General features: G+C 39.3%; 2 protein-coding genes and 2 long non-coding RNA genes across 7 annotated transcripts in view; 2 read left to right on the plus strand and 2 right to left on the minus strand.

Annotated features, from left to right (window-relative positions):
- LOC127354574 (uncharacterized) overlaps positions 1-48 on the minus strand; it is a 977-nt gene extending 929 nt beyond the window's left edge. Inside the window, exon 1 of the long non-coding RNA XR_007881586.1 lies at positions 1-48. This exon is cut by the window's left edge and continues 602 nt beyond it. This is a non-coding gene — a long non-coding RNA (uncharacterized LOC127354574).
- The window catches only part of LOC127354564 (beta-1,3-galactosyltransferase 2), a 9362-nt gene extending 1791 nt beyond the window's left edge, over positions 1-7571 (plus strand). Inside the window, exons 1-2 of one of the 2 annotated variants that reach the window (XM_051384535.1) lie at positions 333-1921; positions 3945-7571. In XM_051384535.1, coding sequence (XP_051240495.1) covers positions 1698-1921; positions 3945-5067 — 1347 coding nt within the window. In that variant the 5' untranslated portion in view covers positions 333-1697 and the 3' untranslated portion in view covers positions 5068-7571. Of the gene's footprint in view, positions 1-332; positions 1922-3944 lie in introns of those variants that run through there. The other variant, XM_051384536.1, reaches the window with a different exon arrangement.
- Positions 1860-3028, minus strand: LOC127354573 (uncharacterized). Its single transcript, XR_007881585.1, has 2 exons — positions 2767-3028; positions 1860-2129 (listed from the first exon to the last, which is right to left on the minus strand). It is a non-coding gene; the product is annotated as an uncharacterized LOC127354573 (long non-coding RNA).
- A 1534-nt stretch (positions 7572-9105) lies between the features above and the next one.
- LOC127354565 (beta-1,3-galactosyltransferase 2) lies at positions 9106-13330 on the plus strand. 3 transcript variants are annotated; one of them, XM_051384539.1, is made up of 2 exons: positions 9106-9256; positions 11042-13330. In XM_051384539.1, the coding sequence occupies exon 2, from the start codon at positions 11047-11049 to the stop codon at positions 12001-12003; it is 957 nt and encodes a 318-aa protein (XP_051240499.1). In that variant the 5' UTR covers positions 9106-9256; positions 11042-11046; the 3' UTR covers positions 12004-13330. The 3 variants fall into 3 exon arrangements, with proteins under 3 accessions (XP_051240499.1, XP_051240497.1, XP_051240498.1); XM_051384537.1 differs by lacking the exon at positions 9106-9256 and adding an exon at positions 9305-10349; XM_051384538.1 differs by lacking the exon at positions 9106-9256 and adding an exon at positions 10356-10681.
- Positions 13331-17087: the final 3757 nt, after the last annotated feature.

The raw sequence follows: 17087 nt of genomic DNA on the forward strand, positions 1-17087 counted from the left end.
TACAGTGAGATATCATTGAGTTTACAGAGAGACTTTGCTGTTGTAAACTTTACTGCTGGTGGTCTAGAAACAATATTAAGTTATGTTTATAAATCAATTCTAATCCGGTTCAGGACCTTTTCTTTATCTCTGGGTATAATGTGAAAAACGTTAACGTGTTAACGTTTTAATAAATACTTATTTTTTTATTAATAATAATAATAAAATAAATAATAATATTTTTGGGGAAAGGACCCCTAACCCCCTCGTTAAGACCTCCAATATATTCTTATTTAAAGTTTCAGTTTACTTGGCACCATTAGGAATGCCCTTCAGGGAAACCAACAGAGTACTTTATGCTTTTATACTTTGAGCACATTAAGATTCTGTACTTTTTTAAAATACTTTTACTTGAGTAAAGAAGTCGTGTTTTACACAAATATCTGTGCTTCTGTTTGAGTATTGAGTTGCACCCCACCAAGCAATGAATTGTTCTGCAACCTCAAACATCAACTGGTATCCCCCCCATCTCTCCCAGAGACAAGGATCGAGCCACTGTCCGCACACGACAAAAAAACAAGCTGCAGAAACCGTCAGGCTTTTAATGATCGATATCATGTGAATTTTATCTTGATGACTTTATCCAAATGTCCCATCAACGGTGCCTTTTATAGTATACGGTAGGTATAAGTCTCAGTACAAACGACAAATAAATACTTAAAGATATTCTTAAATATATATATATATATCCAGTTTCATTAAGGATGTCTACTTAACTCACAATTATAGAAAATATAATAATTGAAACAGATTTTATTTTTTTATTTTTTTTACAGGACAGAGTGACAGGATAGGCCAACAAAGCAGGACCTCCTTTAATTGATATTGCACTTAAGTAATGCAGAACCCCCACACCACGTGGGAATGTTGGGGCCTCTGCTTGTACCTTGTCTATTGTGTTGTGTTTTCTTAATCACTCTGTCCCAAAAAATGACACAGAAATGAATAAATAAATGAGTCCTATGTATTAAAAAAAAAAGAAACAAATTGATTAAATTGGTAATGATAAATGAAATCGTATTTGGCTGCATTTTTTGTATTTATTTTTCTGGGCCTATTATTTTATTTCAACATTTTTTTTAATTTCAGTATTTCTCCTTTACGATAATGTGCGGGGCTATATACTGGTCTTTCCTGCTTCACCAGTATTTTGCTGACCAGTAGTAAAAAGTTGGGTTAATATTTTCTTAAAGTCAATCATTCTGCTGTACTGGAACACACTAATATTAAACAGACTGGAAAACCGGGTTAATGCTGACGGTGATTATGGGAATACATTTTTGGATAAAATAGTTATATTACTGTTTATGTTAGGCTCCGGTGGAACTGTCATGGTACTGTTAATATCTCACTGGAGTTTATGATACAGCCAGTGTTTCACACCGTTGCCCCTTAAGCACAGCAAACTGAATTTTACAAACTATTTGGGCGTCTGTCAGATTTGTTTCAGTTCCATGGAAAGGCCCTTTAACGCCATTTCCCGCACAACCACCCTCCGCTACACTCCCACCTGCCATACCACACTCATTGCGACATACATCCAACGCACCCTTCCTCATGTGGCGGCCTATTAAAGCCGGAACTCCCACTGACAATGCAGCCAAACCTTGTGCAAACACCTTAAGTTTCAAACTTGACCCGGCAACAGCTTCACTCTCATGATCGTGCAGGGAGGCCCCGCGGAGGGTGTTGTCCGTCCGCCCGCTTCTGCCACTGGCCGTGTTATGACATTCAACCTTAGGCGCTTGCTCTTGTCAGCTCTCAGACGCGCACTCAAGGCCGAGGTTGGAGTCCTGTCGTCCATGCTGTCCGCGTCTCCGCTGGGATCACACCGACTCGTGGGGTCCTTGTCGGCCGAGGTGCAGGGGATCACTTCACATAAGTAAGGCTGGAGGCCGCTGGTTGTTTTCTCAGTTCACGGTTTGCTGCAGGTGTGCAGACACGATTTGTCCCTGTTTGAGTGTCTGTTTGTGGTCGTGTTCAGATGTGCTGGCTGTTGTATTCCTTGTCTTGGTCTTTTCATGCGGATCCCTTCTTCTTGTAGCATTTTATGTGGTGGTTTGGGCATTTTGATCAAAGTACAAACTGCTCTGTAAACAGGAGAAACCACCACAATAAACCTGTGATGTGTGTTCTATATTTTTATTTAATGTCCTTGTGTGAGTACATCTTTAGGACTACAACTAACAATTATCTACATTATTCATTATTGTCGAATCTTCTTCGTAATTAATGAATCGTTTGCTGTATAGAACATCCCAGTTTCCCAGAGTTCAAATCAGCAAACTAGAGAACTGTAACCATCAGATTTTTGGTAATTTTTGCTTGAAAACCAACATTAACCAATTATCAAAATAGTTGCTGGTTTATTTTCTGTTGACTGACAAACCTGGTAACAATCAGTCGATTAACAGGTCGGTCAGGGCTGTTCTGCTTTTAAACATATTTAAAAGGCCCAGTTGTGATGAAGGTTTAGTTTAGTAGCCAAAGTATATAAACTGTGCATCTGTAGCCAATAATGCAGGAAAAAATAACAAATGAAATGAAAAATATTATTTATATAATATTAATTTATGAATATATTTACTCCTCATTTCATAACTACATGCATAACATTAACAACATTAACATTAATATAAAATAGCTAAAAGATAAATGTTGAGCTTAAGTAAAAGATAAAAGTACACATCAGTCATTTCACACAAATGACAAAAAAATTTCATTTACCTTTTTTAAACATTGTGGGTTTCATTTATCTGTTATTAAACCCAGTTTAAAGTCTGTTGTCTGGTTTTGTCTGTTTCACTGCAATATGTGAATTCAGCTAACATTTCTTTCAAGAATCAGCAGCCCAGTTACTCCACCCAGTTCACAGAACCCAATGTCTTGAGGCATGGCATTATATGATTATTATATTATCTGCACCGTCTTGTTAGGATGTTAAGTTTCTTGTTTCACTTTCCGCAGCAGTAAGAGTAAAGCTGGATTTGTGGGTTCTGCAGGTGACTGTTTTCTGTTTGCTCCTCTACTTACAGCAGACGTCTTAATTTTCAACCATGTTTACTTACTGCTTTACTTGTTTTTGATTCCACATGATAATTGCTACTGGAAATATGAATGAATATGACTCAAACTAATAAATTAACCTTAACCTAAAAAGCATACAGGCCTTTTCAGAATAACATAACACTTTTCTTTTAAAGAAGTATAGAATAGGGCAGAGAGAGGTTAAATCGTAGTATCTGGAAAGAAACAAACATGTCCTTCTTGGCACGCCTGTGATTCAATCGTTTGCTTTTTGGTCAGCTGTCACTTTAGAGCTAATCTTTAAAGCTACTATCAAGCCTCGCTTTTTGTTTGAAAAATGTGTCTTAATATCCACTTTTAGGGAAAAAACTGTGTCAGGTGAAAGAGACCAGTAGATGCTGATGTTCTAAAAGTTGGTTATTGTAGTGTAACCTGCTTATTTGGGCCACTTTAAGCATAGTCAACAGTTGGCGCAACAGCAGTGGTTGTGTCCATTGACAGTATATATAATGGAGGCAGTTAAGGTCATTTAAGACCCCTTACGCCTGATGGCCACAATTATGTGTCAAAAATCATAACTCGGTCAAATCTGAACACCCTGTCCTGATGCACATATTTTCTTTCCAATAACTCCATACATTTGTGAGAATCTTTTATTTTATTTTTTAAATTATGCTCTTTATAAATCTAGAACTTGTGTCAGAGAGTAAGTTTTCTTCAGTATCAAAGCAACCCAGTGATTGGTCCATTGGACCTGCTAATAGCTAATTATACATACTTTTAATAACTAAGTCACTGACTCCATTGCAATTAATTTTTCTTTTATATCCCCAATATGTTCTCACCAGTTCTAATCCTGCCTTTCTTTTCCTTTTTAGAGAACTGGTCAAGAGTCAGTGTCATCAGAAGAAGCATTTGTTCCACTCCTGGTTCCAGTTCTTGGTCCTGTTTTGTCTTGTGCTCTTCGTCTTATGTTACACTCTATCCAACAGCTCTCAGCCATGGTTGGCGAGCCTTCCACTCCATAAGCACTACCAGCGGATTTTCAATCGGACCAATAAGGTTTTTCAACCTCCGGCTTATCGTGTCCATCCGAAACACAGAGTTAAACTAAATGGAATTCCTGAAACCACAGAAATCCCTACTGTATCACCTACAGGTATTCAGTACCACCAAGCCTATGCACGCAACTACCACTTTATTATGGATAACGAAGAGGTGTGCAAGACCAAGATCCCTTTCCTGGTCCTGATGGTTCCAGTGGCACCACATAACGTGCAAGCTCGGGACGCCATCCGGGAGACATGGGGCAAACGCAGTGTGGTTCAGGGTGAGGTGGTGCTTACTCTGTTCTTGTTGGGCTCTTCTGGGGGAGCTAATGTTGAGCAGCAGCAGGAGAAGCTCATACAGGAGAATCTGCAGCACCATGATCTGATCCAGAGTGACTTCATGGACACTTACCTCAATCTGACCATCAAAACCATGGTGATCATGGACTGGCTGGCCACACACTGTCGTACAGCAGCATACGCCATGAAGATTGACTCAGACATGTTCCTAAACATTGACAATTTAGTGATCATGCTACAAAAGCCAGGCATCCCCAAGATGAACTACCTGACAGGGTTGCTGATGTGGAACAGGCCAGTCGTGCGTTCAAAGGACTCCAAGTGGTACGTTCCTGAGGAGATGTACCCAGAAGCCACATACCCAACCTACACTCTGGGCATGGGATATATCTTCTCCAACGATCTTCCAGAGAAATTTGTGGGGATCTCAAAATCAATCAAACCCTTTAATATAGAGGATGCTTACATTGGAATGTGTATAAAAAAACTAGGATATGCACCTACATCACCGCCAAATCCCTCCCAGTTCAGGGCCTACAACACAAGATACGATCGCTGTGAATACTCTAAAATCATCACCTACATTCTTGGATCACCACAAGAGTTGGTGAAATACTGGACAGACTTAAAGAAGCCTGGACCACCTTGTTAAGACGATTACAACTACAGATGGACTGAGAAATCACTTGGGTGGCAGGGAATTGGGAGGGTAACTTATTATATATATATATTTTATATCTGCTTTATATCTGCTGTTCTGGTATATAATTACCATACCATCATTTAAAAAATGAGAATTGGATTACCCTTTTGGAAAGGCTACAAAGGTTTCTGAATAACTGCGGTCTAGAACCGGTGAAAATATATATTTTTTTAAAAACTCTTTAGGGTTGCCAATGGAAAAAATATGAAGGGAATGTTTATTTGTTCTTATGTGAAGTGAAGTGGAAATGTGTGACTGAAATTGAAGGTACCCTGAGGAGCTTTTGACCATTAATGTCGCTGTACAGCAAGGGTTTGATGAGCAGTTAATCTACTGTTGTATATCTTGGTTGTACCTACGTTTACAAAGGCAGACATGAATGCCTCAACCACTGTAGTGCCTACACTTTCTATGAACTGCATGTTGCTGCATGGAGAAAGGAAGACTACTTGAAGAAAAGGAAACAAGCCATTGACCCCTGGCAGAGAGGTGTAAAAGTTATTATTTTACTGTTTATTTAGCAAATTAATGAAACATTTTCAAATTAAACTATTAAAGCAGCCAAACTATTAAATGCATGTGAAATTAATTTGTACAACATGTCACAAAAACATGTAATATTCATAAAACAATGCACATTTTACTACATTGTTTTTGATTTGAATGAGGTGAGTGACCTTACATTTGCACTAATATCCTGGTTGTAATTTATTTTTTATTTTTTTTCAGCAGAATGACAATTATGTGTTGCGCAATCAGTTTGTCAACCTGGACTTTGCATGATAACCCCAAGATAAATCTGAGTAGGTTAAACTCTTTGTAGTACAGCCCCCTGGTTTCAGAAACCTTGACAGTGCTTGTAGTACTGCATCCACTTTTCTGAGCATTCTCTGTTGGTAGGGAAATGAGAGGCTGTGTTTAGCAATCAAAGCACACCAATATTATACAATGCTGGAATGTGGACAGCAAAGTTTCTCATGTTCCATATAAACACATATGATCAAACCCAGGATAAGGCTTATAGCCTGAGATGCTTAAACGCTCTCTGGATAATTTTAAATTATAGCAACCACAAACTCTTATGCTGTACATGTGGGTACGGCAGTAGCTATAGGATGAAGATAGACCTGAACCCTAGTAGTATAATAGTTCAACCCTGCTGAAGTTTACTTTGGCGTGTGTAAGTGTATACACATATTTGCAGGTCTAACCTGCAGTTTAGTCTGTTTTGATTCGCATATCTTGGGGGATATATTTATACTGAAGGAGGTTGCAGTATGAGAGCAGTGAGAAGTAATTTATTGTTACATTTTTGTTGAATGAACAAAAAGCACTTTACGCATTACCAAACAAAAGAAAAAATTTTGTTTTTTTTTACACAGAGGTCTAATTGCCCTGTTTGTGTTGTAACCATAAATCGTAGTTTACCCTCATACTGTTCAACTTCAATGTGGGTGGGGTGTAATGGTATTTATATAGTGCTCCGAACTTGAATTGGAGTGGGCAGAAGAAATATTTTCATGGATGCAAACCAGAAATCCCTAACATAGATGTGTCTTGTTATGATTGATGCGGGCAGAGTACAAATGGCTCAGACCATACAGGTACAAAGAAATGTACGTCCCTTATCATTCGTGCAGATCATCAAATACTTTGGATCCTTTGTAATAACTGAATGAAAGAATGTTGAGAATGGCAGATACTTGTTTGACTTTTAAGGCCAAACTTCCTATTTATACTTCTGAAAGTCCTTTGGGTTCATTTAAAATGTTGAAGAACATTCAGAGACATGGTATGCTGATATAGTGAGTTTATGTAACGTGTGCCAAAGGGCAGGTGATGACTTATCACTGAATAACGACAATAAGGGCACTGGCAGCCACCATATCTAAACTGACTGTCACGGGTAGCTTGTGACGTGCCACTTAAAGGCACATGCAGATCATTGTGTCAGGAAAATGTGAGAATAAATGTTTTGCCCTCATGATTGAATGCACGTCGACAGAGACAAACAACAGCATTTTGCTTTGTTCAACAGGACAGTAGAAAGAGACAGGACTTTAACATACATATATATCTTTTTTTTTTACTTTACTGTACACTGCATTTATGAAATGATATAATTTTAAAGGTTACAAGGTGTGATTGTGTTATTGTCTTTTTAAAACTGTACATTTCCTTCTATAGTAAAGGTAAAAATACTTTGGAAGCGGGAAGTTGGTTAACTGTTATTGAAAAAGGAGACAAGCTACAACACTACTGGTTCTATATTACATTGTAAACCGTGTGAATCAGACCTAATGGGAATTTGCAATGAGTTGCTTGCACATGCTATAAATACAATCTACATTGATTTTGTTTTTGTTTGCTTTTTCTTTTTTGTCATGTATGATGTGGGAAACTGTTCTTCTAATCAATCTTCACTTTACTGAATAAAAGAATAACTTGATGAACCTCAGTTGTATACAGAATCCTGTATTATCGTGCCACCAGGGAGGATGCAAAACAATGTGTCTAACCATCTGACAATGTTGTTTATCATTCAGTATTATCAGGGGAGACTGGAACATCCACAAGGTCTATATTTATCTTAACCTCTGGGCACCCAAAGCCTCTTAACAAACTGTATGCCGTTGTTATTTTCTCATGATTCATCAATTCATCAGGGTGTACTGTTTCACCTCCTGTTTGTGGACAGGATATCAAGTTTCATTCAAGGTCTAAAGTGTCTTATACGGTCTCTCTTAAATTGCACCGGTGCCTTTTGTGGATAATGTTGCCTTTGTGCCATGTTTGAATTACACAACAGTTTTACAAACAGTTGGGTGTCATGTGGATGAGAAAGCCAGCTTTAGTTTTAGTAATGAGGGGTTTGTGGCACAATGCTGCAGTTCAAGTTTATTTTATTATATTTATTTTGTTTGTTAAGAATCCTTGGTCTAATCTGGAAATGTGTTTGGGATTAGGATTAGTATTAAAGTGTTTTAACATTTATTGACCTAACCCTAACCGGATCCTATCCACATTGTATTGGTGACCAGTCAAAACATTAATTTAAGATGTATTTAAGTAAGTTAAATTAGTTAGTTGGCATGGAGACACACACAAATTATTTTTGTTCTTTATCTTATTCTCTACATTTATCGAATACTTACTTACACACCTACAGAGGACTCTGGTGGGCTCTAGTTCAGGTGCACATGACAACAAATATTTCCGCTTTCTAGATAAATCTATTGAGAAATACGTTTGGAGTCAAGTCCCAACTTTTGATGTTTTTTTTAAATTTAGCATTTTGTGCAAAAGGGAAAAAAGAATCAAAGAAAAAACAAGAAAAACTAGAGACAAAGACAAAATTGGGGTGTGAATGCTGGATTTTTGAAGACTGACTGCATTTCTGGCTTTAAAAGTTTAATAATAATTGAAGGTTTGTTGGCAAGGTAACAGTAAACTTATTTAGGGTTGAGGTTAGGGTTAGCCTTGAATTCTTATGATTGGGTGACAGCATTCACTCCAATTTCAGACTTATAAAACAATCTAATTATTTAACTATAGAGTAAAGGATAGGATTTGTAGCCCACATCAGCAGACAATAGCCCATTTTTTTCTCTGGTTTACATTTACAGCAGACTTAGGCTCTTGGTATTTCAGCTGCAAAAGTCTATTTAACGCATTTCTTACCAACAATTAACTGCTTTAACTTAACACAACTAATTAAACTCTGATAACTAACTATCTATTATGCAAATGAACACAATAAGGACTGTAACTCAATCAACATAATATAGTTAGTTGGTCTTGCAACAGTTCCAGAAAGCAGTAAGGGGGTAAAAAAAAAAAAGATCTTGTTTTAATGTCAATAAAACAATGACTAATCCTCACATCCTATTGTTGCCTCGGGTTTCACTGGGCTTTTCCCAGGAACTTCTAACAGGTTCAGGCAGATTCATGAAGCTGAACTGGCAGTTCAACGAGGAGGAAGTGGGGAACTGGTGCCTGAGGTGGGCGGGGCTTAGTCTCAGGTAAAGGTGAGCTGTACAATAGCCGCCGTCTCTGGTTTCCTCCGTGAAACCTGCCTTGATATGGTCTGACAAGAAGTGTTTTTTTTATTAAGAAGCGACGCACGGAACTAAAAAAGGTAAGTTACGGTAAAGAAAAAAACAATATACCACAATGCATGCCGGTTAGATTTGTGTCCAGCTTTTTGTCACCGCCTCCTGCCGCCACCTGGTCTCGTCCACTTTCCAGGCGACATGTACCGGACGTCAGGCCCATGGTGACCTCTGCCCATTGAGTACAGGGACAGTATTTGTTTGAATACACAGCATCAGTCACTCTGCAGACACTTAGAAAGTTTAAAATATTAAAATAGTTATTGAGCACTTCAGCTGGTAGTGCACTTTTATTCTAAATATCTTGCATGTTGTCTAGAGAAATGAGTTTCCTCTGCTGTATAGAATAATACCCTAAATAGATTAGCCTAATATACATTTTTAAACTGCATGTTCATGTTTATTTTAATTAAAAGAGGGACAATGCACATTAATTAACACGGGCACTCGGGGTCCATCATGTAAAAAGGGCCAGATTCTGCACAGGAGGAGCTATTGCATGAGGCTGGTTCCTGATAAACTGCGCCTCGCCTGGAAAGTGGCAGAGATCAGGAGGCAACAGCAGGAAGAGGAGGAAGAGGAAGAGGAGGGGGTGACAAAAAGCTGCGATCTTGTCAGTTTCCAGCAACCTTCAAAGAATTAACAGGAAGTCACACGAATATTTGCTTACTGTTTGGATCTGTAGTTTGCAGATTCGTGTATGGATAAAACAAAACTTTATTATTAGGATTATTATAAATCGATCTGTTTAACAGATTAAAACTTCACCGCACAACATGACACACAGCCACGATTTAAAGTTAAAATATAAAAAATCACGCAGAACATCAGGAAAACGTGGTGTTTGTTGTCAAAACTAGGAGCCAATCAGCTCTTTGATCAGGCGACAGCCAGCGTCTCCCATCATGCTCTGGGTCGACGGCGACTGGTGCTATAAACTGCGGCCGCCTCGATCTGGTGAGGTTGTCGATGCCCACGTGTGCATGACGTCGGAGCACGTCGGCGTCAAGTCGGACAGCAGTCTAACCAGCATGCATTGTGCGCAGGCTCATGTCGAACATGAACAGGATGCAAGTGCCTTATTTCCCTGTTCACTGCCAGGGGCTTGGTGGAGTGCTGGTGAGGCTGAGTTTGCACTGTTAGACATTTATGTTTCCGTATGGCTCTCATATGTCACACACACATAGGGTTAGGGATAGCAGTAAGTAGCTGTACAGTTAGACAATGAAAAGTAAAAGAAAAAGAAGAAGTTGTTTCCAGGTCACTTCCTTAAAGTGAGCAGCATGGCAGCTTCGCTTCAGACGAAAGAAATGTGGGTTTTGTTGACATAGCGGAGGATTTTGGCCTGAGGGAGCTTGTCATCCAGTATCGCTCTGATTTACATTCAGGTGTACATGTGCAGGATCGGACCTGGTGTCACACTGCAATGCTTTATGGGTACCGACTGAAGTGTGAGTGTTGTACTGAAACGTAGCGTTTAAACTTTAAAACTTTCCAGTTGTTTTGAAAAATGGCCTTATTGAATAAACCTGATGTATTTCTCAAAATAGCATATTGAATATTGAAAAGGATGTTATTGGTATAAAACTAAATTCTGGTGTTGGACGTAGTATCAAAACATTTAAAATGATACTGATTAGCTTTCATATGGAGCAACATTTTCTGACTGCTTTTGTAATTTCAATTTTAAAGCACAAAAATCTAGTTTTTTAATCAAATAAGATAGATTGTGTGTTGCTGTTTTATCATTATTATACCTGCTGAGAATAGTGCTGCTATCATGTGATAATGTGTCTCTCTTCTCTGTGTAGTTTTAATGGGGAACGGGTGGAGACGCTTCAAGCACATCTTTATCTGCTTCCTGGGAGGAGCATTACTCTTGCTTATATATCTCAACATTGACTGGAAGTCGGGGAACTTGGATGATCCCGGGCCGTATTATGTGGCCTATCCACGAAACTACAAGTTCATCATGGATGACACGCCAACGTGTAAGAGCACAACTCCTTTCCTGGTCCTGATGGTTCCGGTTGCACCCGGGGACGTGGCAGCTCGGGACGCCATCCGACAGACGTGGGGAAATGAGAAACTGGTTCTGGGTCAGCTGGTCGAGACGCTCTTCATCCTGGGCCTACCTGGGGGAGCTGATGCAGAGCAGCAGCAGGAGAAGCTCATACAGGAGAACCTGCAGCACCATGACCTGATCCAGAGTGACTTTCAGGACAGCTACCGCAATCTGACCATCAAGACTATGATGATGCTGGAGTGGCTGGTTGCGCACTGTGTGAAGGCTTCCTATGTCATAAAGATTGACTCAGATATGTTACTCCATGTCAAGAATTTGGTTAAACTGTTGCTGGATCCCAGCACTGCCAAACAAAGCTACATGACAGGTTTGGTGTGGTGGCACAGCCCAGTTTTAAGAAACCCATTCAACAAATTTTACATGCCGAGAAATGTGATTGCTGAGCCAGAATACCCTCCCTATCCTCTGGGCATGTCCTACGTCATGTCCATGGACCTGTCTGCGAAGATCCTGGGAGTCTCTCCTCAGATTAAACCTCTCTACATCGAAGACGTCTACCTGGGTATGTGCCTAAAACGCCTGGGCATTTCCCCCACCGACCCTCCTGAAAGTACTATGTTTATTGTCGACCCGCAGCATCCTCTGAGCGGCTGCAGCCTTTCGAAAGTGATCGCTGTTACAACAACAAGCATCCCGCAGATGACGAGTTACTGGGAGAGGAGCAGGCAGCCAGAGGCGAAGTGTTGAACTTTGTCAGGTTTACCAAGACTGAGTGACTTTTGAGTTTTTGATGGCGGGGTGATACTGTCGTAACCTGAATCTGACATATATTTTAAATAAATTGAAATAGAGCATATTTTGTTATGTGTTTGCAGACAACTTGGAAGCACCTGCGTTCTGGGTTGGACAGAAGCATGTCTTTTGGTATAAAAAAAAACAAAACATATTTAAGGATTTGAACCCAAATCGACTTCCTGAGCTGTATCAGCTCTCACACTAACAGACTGATTCTCTACATGTTTTACATACAAGCATAATGTTGTTCTTCCTTTTTAAACGTCCATTGTGTAATATTTAAGAAGATATTTTGGCAGAAATGGAATATAATATTCATAGGTATATTGTCAGTTGTGTATTATCACCTGAATATAGGAATCTGAATATGTTTTTGTTACCTTTAGAATGAGACATTTTTATCTGCCTGACGCCGCAGGTCGCCTTAAACTTATTTTTCTAATTTCCTTAGCACATGTCTTACTTTATGCAACCCTCTTGCACTCGTGTCAGCTAGAATTTGAAAGTGAATGTTCTGGCACCTTTTGTTTATAGTTTCTCCTTTACCTACTGTAGCTTGGATTGTAGGGGTCCAGGCGCCACAGAACCAGGGCCTAAGACCCTTTACAGTTCTTTGACTATTTTGTTTTCATGTGTGGGTGATGATTGCTTTCTGTGACTGAATTGTCTTGGGATGTTGTGTATATGTATTTTTTTTCTCACGTTCATGTTGTTGTAGATCTTTATCTCAATCTCTGTCTTGAGACTGATTAAATGAAACTAAATGAATGTAAAAACATGTTTGGTGTAGCCCATCGACATATAAAACATGGACGTCACACCTCCACTTCCACCGACTGTACAAAAATGAAGCCAAAATATCCCAGATACAGCCACTGACATCTTTCACCATTCAGATCTCTAAATCTTTAAAATACCATAAACCATCTTTGAAAAAAATTTATTTGACGTGTACTTTTTAGTTTGGCTCATGTTCCATCTGCTAAAATGGAGGCAACAGGCTTTACGAGCTGTGCTGCAGTCAGCCACCAGAGGGCGATCAAGATGTTTTGGCTTTACTTTTGCAGCACTGTCATGTTGTCCATCTTCATATATGTCGATGGTGTATCCAAATTTTAATATGCCGAAGTCCGTATTCTTCAAAATACAAAAAATGTCCTCAAGGATTCAATCATGTTGTGTTTTGCTGACCGACTGCTACAAAGTATACTGTCACACCCTGTTACAAGTCAAATGATACCACTCATGTCACTTAATGAGTTAAAGGTGTAATATGATTGGCATTTCTCAACTGTGATGTGATGTGTTATGTATTGGCAATTTAATGCTATACTATAAAGATATAAGATTGTAAAGAAGTTAATTTACTTTGTAATCAAACACAGCACTGGAGTTAATCTTCAAGCTTCTACAGTTGTAGTAACTCCTCACACCAGAAGAGGGCAGGCTAACAGCACATAAAATCTACTGGATCAAATTCTCAGGATTTCCCAGGAACAGTTGTGTCCATGTGTTGCAGTTGCCTTCAAAAATAACATATCCATCATTGTAAACACGTTTAGGATGTAGATCCTTTTTGAATAATGTGTAAACTCATACTGGAACTGATAAAACCACACCTTACTTTACTTATTCTACTATGAATGAGAGTGTTTTAGTTTTTACTACGTTGATCAGTGTTGCTATAGAAAGAGCCCTTCTCATGACTATTCCTTGATGAGAGCAACTACTGTAAAGATTTTTTTCCTGCGTCCCACTTTCAATTTCCCATGATAGTCAGATTTAGCCCAGCTCAGTAGAGGCAATACAGAGAAATAAGGTACCATATAGTTAAATAACAAAATCATGCAGCTTGTGGTGACAAAGCCCCTCCAAACAGATACAAAACTGATTAAACACCGCTTTATTTCAAAGAGAGTAAACTGCAGTGCACCAAAGCAAGTAAATGGGTGCAAATGAAAGCTGACTGTTCTTAACTTGCAAAATGTGTGCACTCTGCATGAGATGTCAAAAGGAAAAACGAAATCTTATTTTCAGAAAGCATTTCTGTTTTATTTGTTTGACACTTTGCTTATAAAGTCAATACAGGCAAATACTTGGATGTGGAACTGATAAGCAGGTCGCATGAAATACTTAAAATGTGATGTGAGTAGAGGCCTTTCTTGCAGACTGACTAAAGAACAAAAGCCTGAACTATAGATTTAGTCACTATAAATCAATGTACGGTTACCAAACGATAGACACACATATACACTGGATCGTCATTCTCTCCCCACCTTTAAGTCTTCACCTAAAAAAGAAAAGGGAACAGTGAACCTTATTTGGCTTAATTACTGTCTCTTCATCTCTGGCATGAACAGTCTTATCCTCTCCCATGTGTTCTCATTCATCTCCAGCTGTCTATGATCTGTTCTCCCTCTGTCAGATAAGGGAGGATCCCTACAGTCAAAGGCCCTGCTCTCCCTTTTCCTGGTGACTGCAAGCCTGCATAAATCACACAGATGCTAAAAACCTAAACCCTGGATCCACATATTATTTGTTTTGCTGCCATCTAACATCAAAGATCCTCCTCAGTCATTGGCATTACGGCAAATGAATATCTTTTGTGATGTACACTGTGTATTCCATGCACAGTTTGGAGTTTAGTACCTTATTTTAACATAATTGTGTTGTTGGCACATGGTTGTTAACACCACAATTTCTTTTTTCAGACATAATATATTTCCTCCTCTACTTCCTGTCTGTGCCCACCAGTTTGTTTATGTGCGTGTCTGCTGCCTCTGCGTTAGGCCCATTTATTGTCTCGCTATTTCAACACAAAATCCTCACAGAGATTACACAGACACTGCTTATACACACACCCACAACTACAGAGGAAATTGCTCATCTTCTTCTCTTCCTTTGATGCTCTCAGACGGGATTGAGTTGATGGATTCCTGTATTATTTATTGTATGTAATATCTATGTGTGTGTGTGTGTGTGTGTGTGTGTGTGTGTGTGGAAGCAGGTCAGGGATAGGCCATTATTTATTTTCCTTATCTTAAAACTTTTCTCACTGATTTGGTGCTGGCAGATGGAAAATCGGCAGTACAGGTCTGAGACATAAGTTGTTTCTTATGATCCAGTATTGTTAAGGTAGGTGGACAGTGGCACAAAGGTATATGTTCTTATGTATTTTGTTTCAATTTTAAATCCAGATTGGCTTCATTAAGAGGGCTATTAACTACCCAAACGTCTAATCTCATTGATCAGTTCTCATACAAGTAACACACAAGTAGAACAAACAGGAATTCTACCATCTATCCCCCCCACCCAGTATTCTCCCTTTTTACCCGCAGACCTTGCAGGTGTTGCTGTAATGTTACCCCCCCCCCTCGTCTGCCCCCTGCAGACCGTCTGTCCTCTCTGTCACCCTGAGAAAACAGACAACACTGCAGGGTCATAAACTTCAGCTGGTCTTGTTTTGCCACAGGGACCCACACACACACACACACACACCAGCACCACCACCACCACCTTACACACCCATCTCTATATGTACTCTAAAGACTGGAACAGGGGTCTTCAGCTACTCCAGTGCCCAAAATAATGCTGGTTTTTATGTGAACCAGCTAATTTTACAGGTGTGTACCTTTATAATGAGGGAAATAGATTTATTACAAATACACTGTGGCTCCTCTAAAGACAGAAATAATCACAGAAGTTGAGTGAAGCAAAGCTCATTTGCACTGAGAATTATAATCCATTATTATAATAACTGTGCTAACATGATCACCACAACTTTATAGGTTAACATTATGTCACTGCTGTGTTTGCAGTTTTTTCTAGTGCTGTCCCCAAGAGGCCAAAAAAAAAAAAAATATAGAAAAACTATGTTTGCTTTACAGTGTGTGGGATTTAGTGTCATCCAGTACTGCAGATTGCAACCATTTGAATACAGCTCAGCCTTCAAAGTGTGTAGGAGAAACTCAGGAAAAAAGTGAAAGGCCTTCTAAGTCAAGATCAAATCAATCACTGGTCTACTGTAAATGGAACTATTCTGCTGACACAAACACAGAGCCTGTGGGGTTTTATTTGGCCAATAAAATGATCAGTTTCAGAGCAGTCTGTTTGAAATGTTTGTAAACCAACATGTGGACATTTATTCCAATATTGTACAAAGAAGGACATTAACAATGAGAGAAACTCTACGTTAACTTAGAAATTAATATGGCATTATTAAACAATTTGCTGCTTTTACTTTGGAGGCAAATACTTTAATACCAGTAGCTCACATCTTAAGACAAAAATCCAACTTAACATGTGTCCATAGCAGCTTTGTTCTCTGTCTGTCTGCCTGTCTGTCTGTCTGTCTCTCTCTCTTTCTCTCTCTGTCTCCCGCACACACACACGCACACACACACGCACACACACACACACACACACACACACACACACACACACACACACACACACACACACACACAGAACATGAACAAACCATTAATGTGAAAGTAAGCCAGACTCGGTGGTGATTTAGGAGTAGCAGACAGTGGAAGGGTAGAGGCCAAGCTCTGGGTCTCATACTATCTCCTTCCATTCACCAGCCCATAAATAACACACACAGCCTCACGCTGACACAAGAAAAGCTGCAGTTTGAGGTGAAGGACGCAGGGAGAAAGAGGGAAAGGAGACAGTGTCGTTTGATTAACAGAGAGAAAGAGCAAGAGAACAGAGAGATGAGAGAATGAAGACAGGTGTGGGAAAAGACAGAAATACAGACGTCCTGCTGGTTACAGTTCTGGGTCGAATACTGTTTTCTTGTTGGAAAACAGCTTGATCAACCAGGACTGGGAGCAACGAGACATGGAGAAAAGTCCCAGAAGCATAGTACATTTACTCATGTAGTACTTAAGTACAAATTACTTTAGTATTTTTTCTTGCCACTTTATACTTGGCAGCTTTAGTTAATAGATACTTAACAAAATAAGCAAGTACAAGACAGATTCACAAATGTGAGGATTTGCTCCTGTTCTTTTTTTATTATTTAATTTATT

The sequence above is a fragment of the Dicentrarchus labrax genome, unplaced genomic scaffold (assembly GCF_905237075.1).
Source record: "Dicentrarchus labrax unplaced genomic scaffold, dlabrax2021, whole genome shotgun sequence".
In the NCBI taxonomy this organism is placed as follows: domain Eukaryota; kingdom Metazoa; phylum Chordata; class Actinopteri; family Moronidae; genus Dicentrarchus; species Dicentrarchus labrax.

Bases quoted from the DNA above. Each gene is read 5' to 3' on its own strand.
- LOC127354565 (XM_051384537.1), top strand. From the start codon at position 10,136: ATGCTCTGGGTCGACGGCGACTGGTGCTATAAACTGCGGCCGCCTCGA. The intron at 10,350-11,041 runs GTGAGGCTGAGT...TTCTCTGTGTAG, and splicing joins AGGGGCTTGGTGGAGTGCTG to TTTTAATGGGGAACGGGTGG.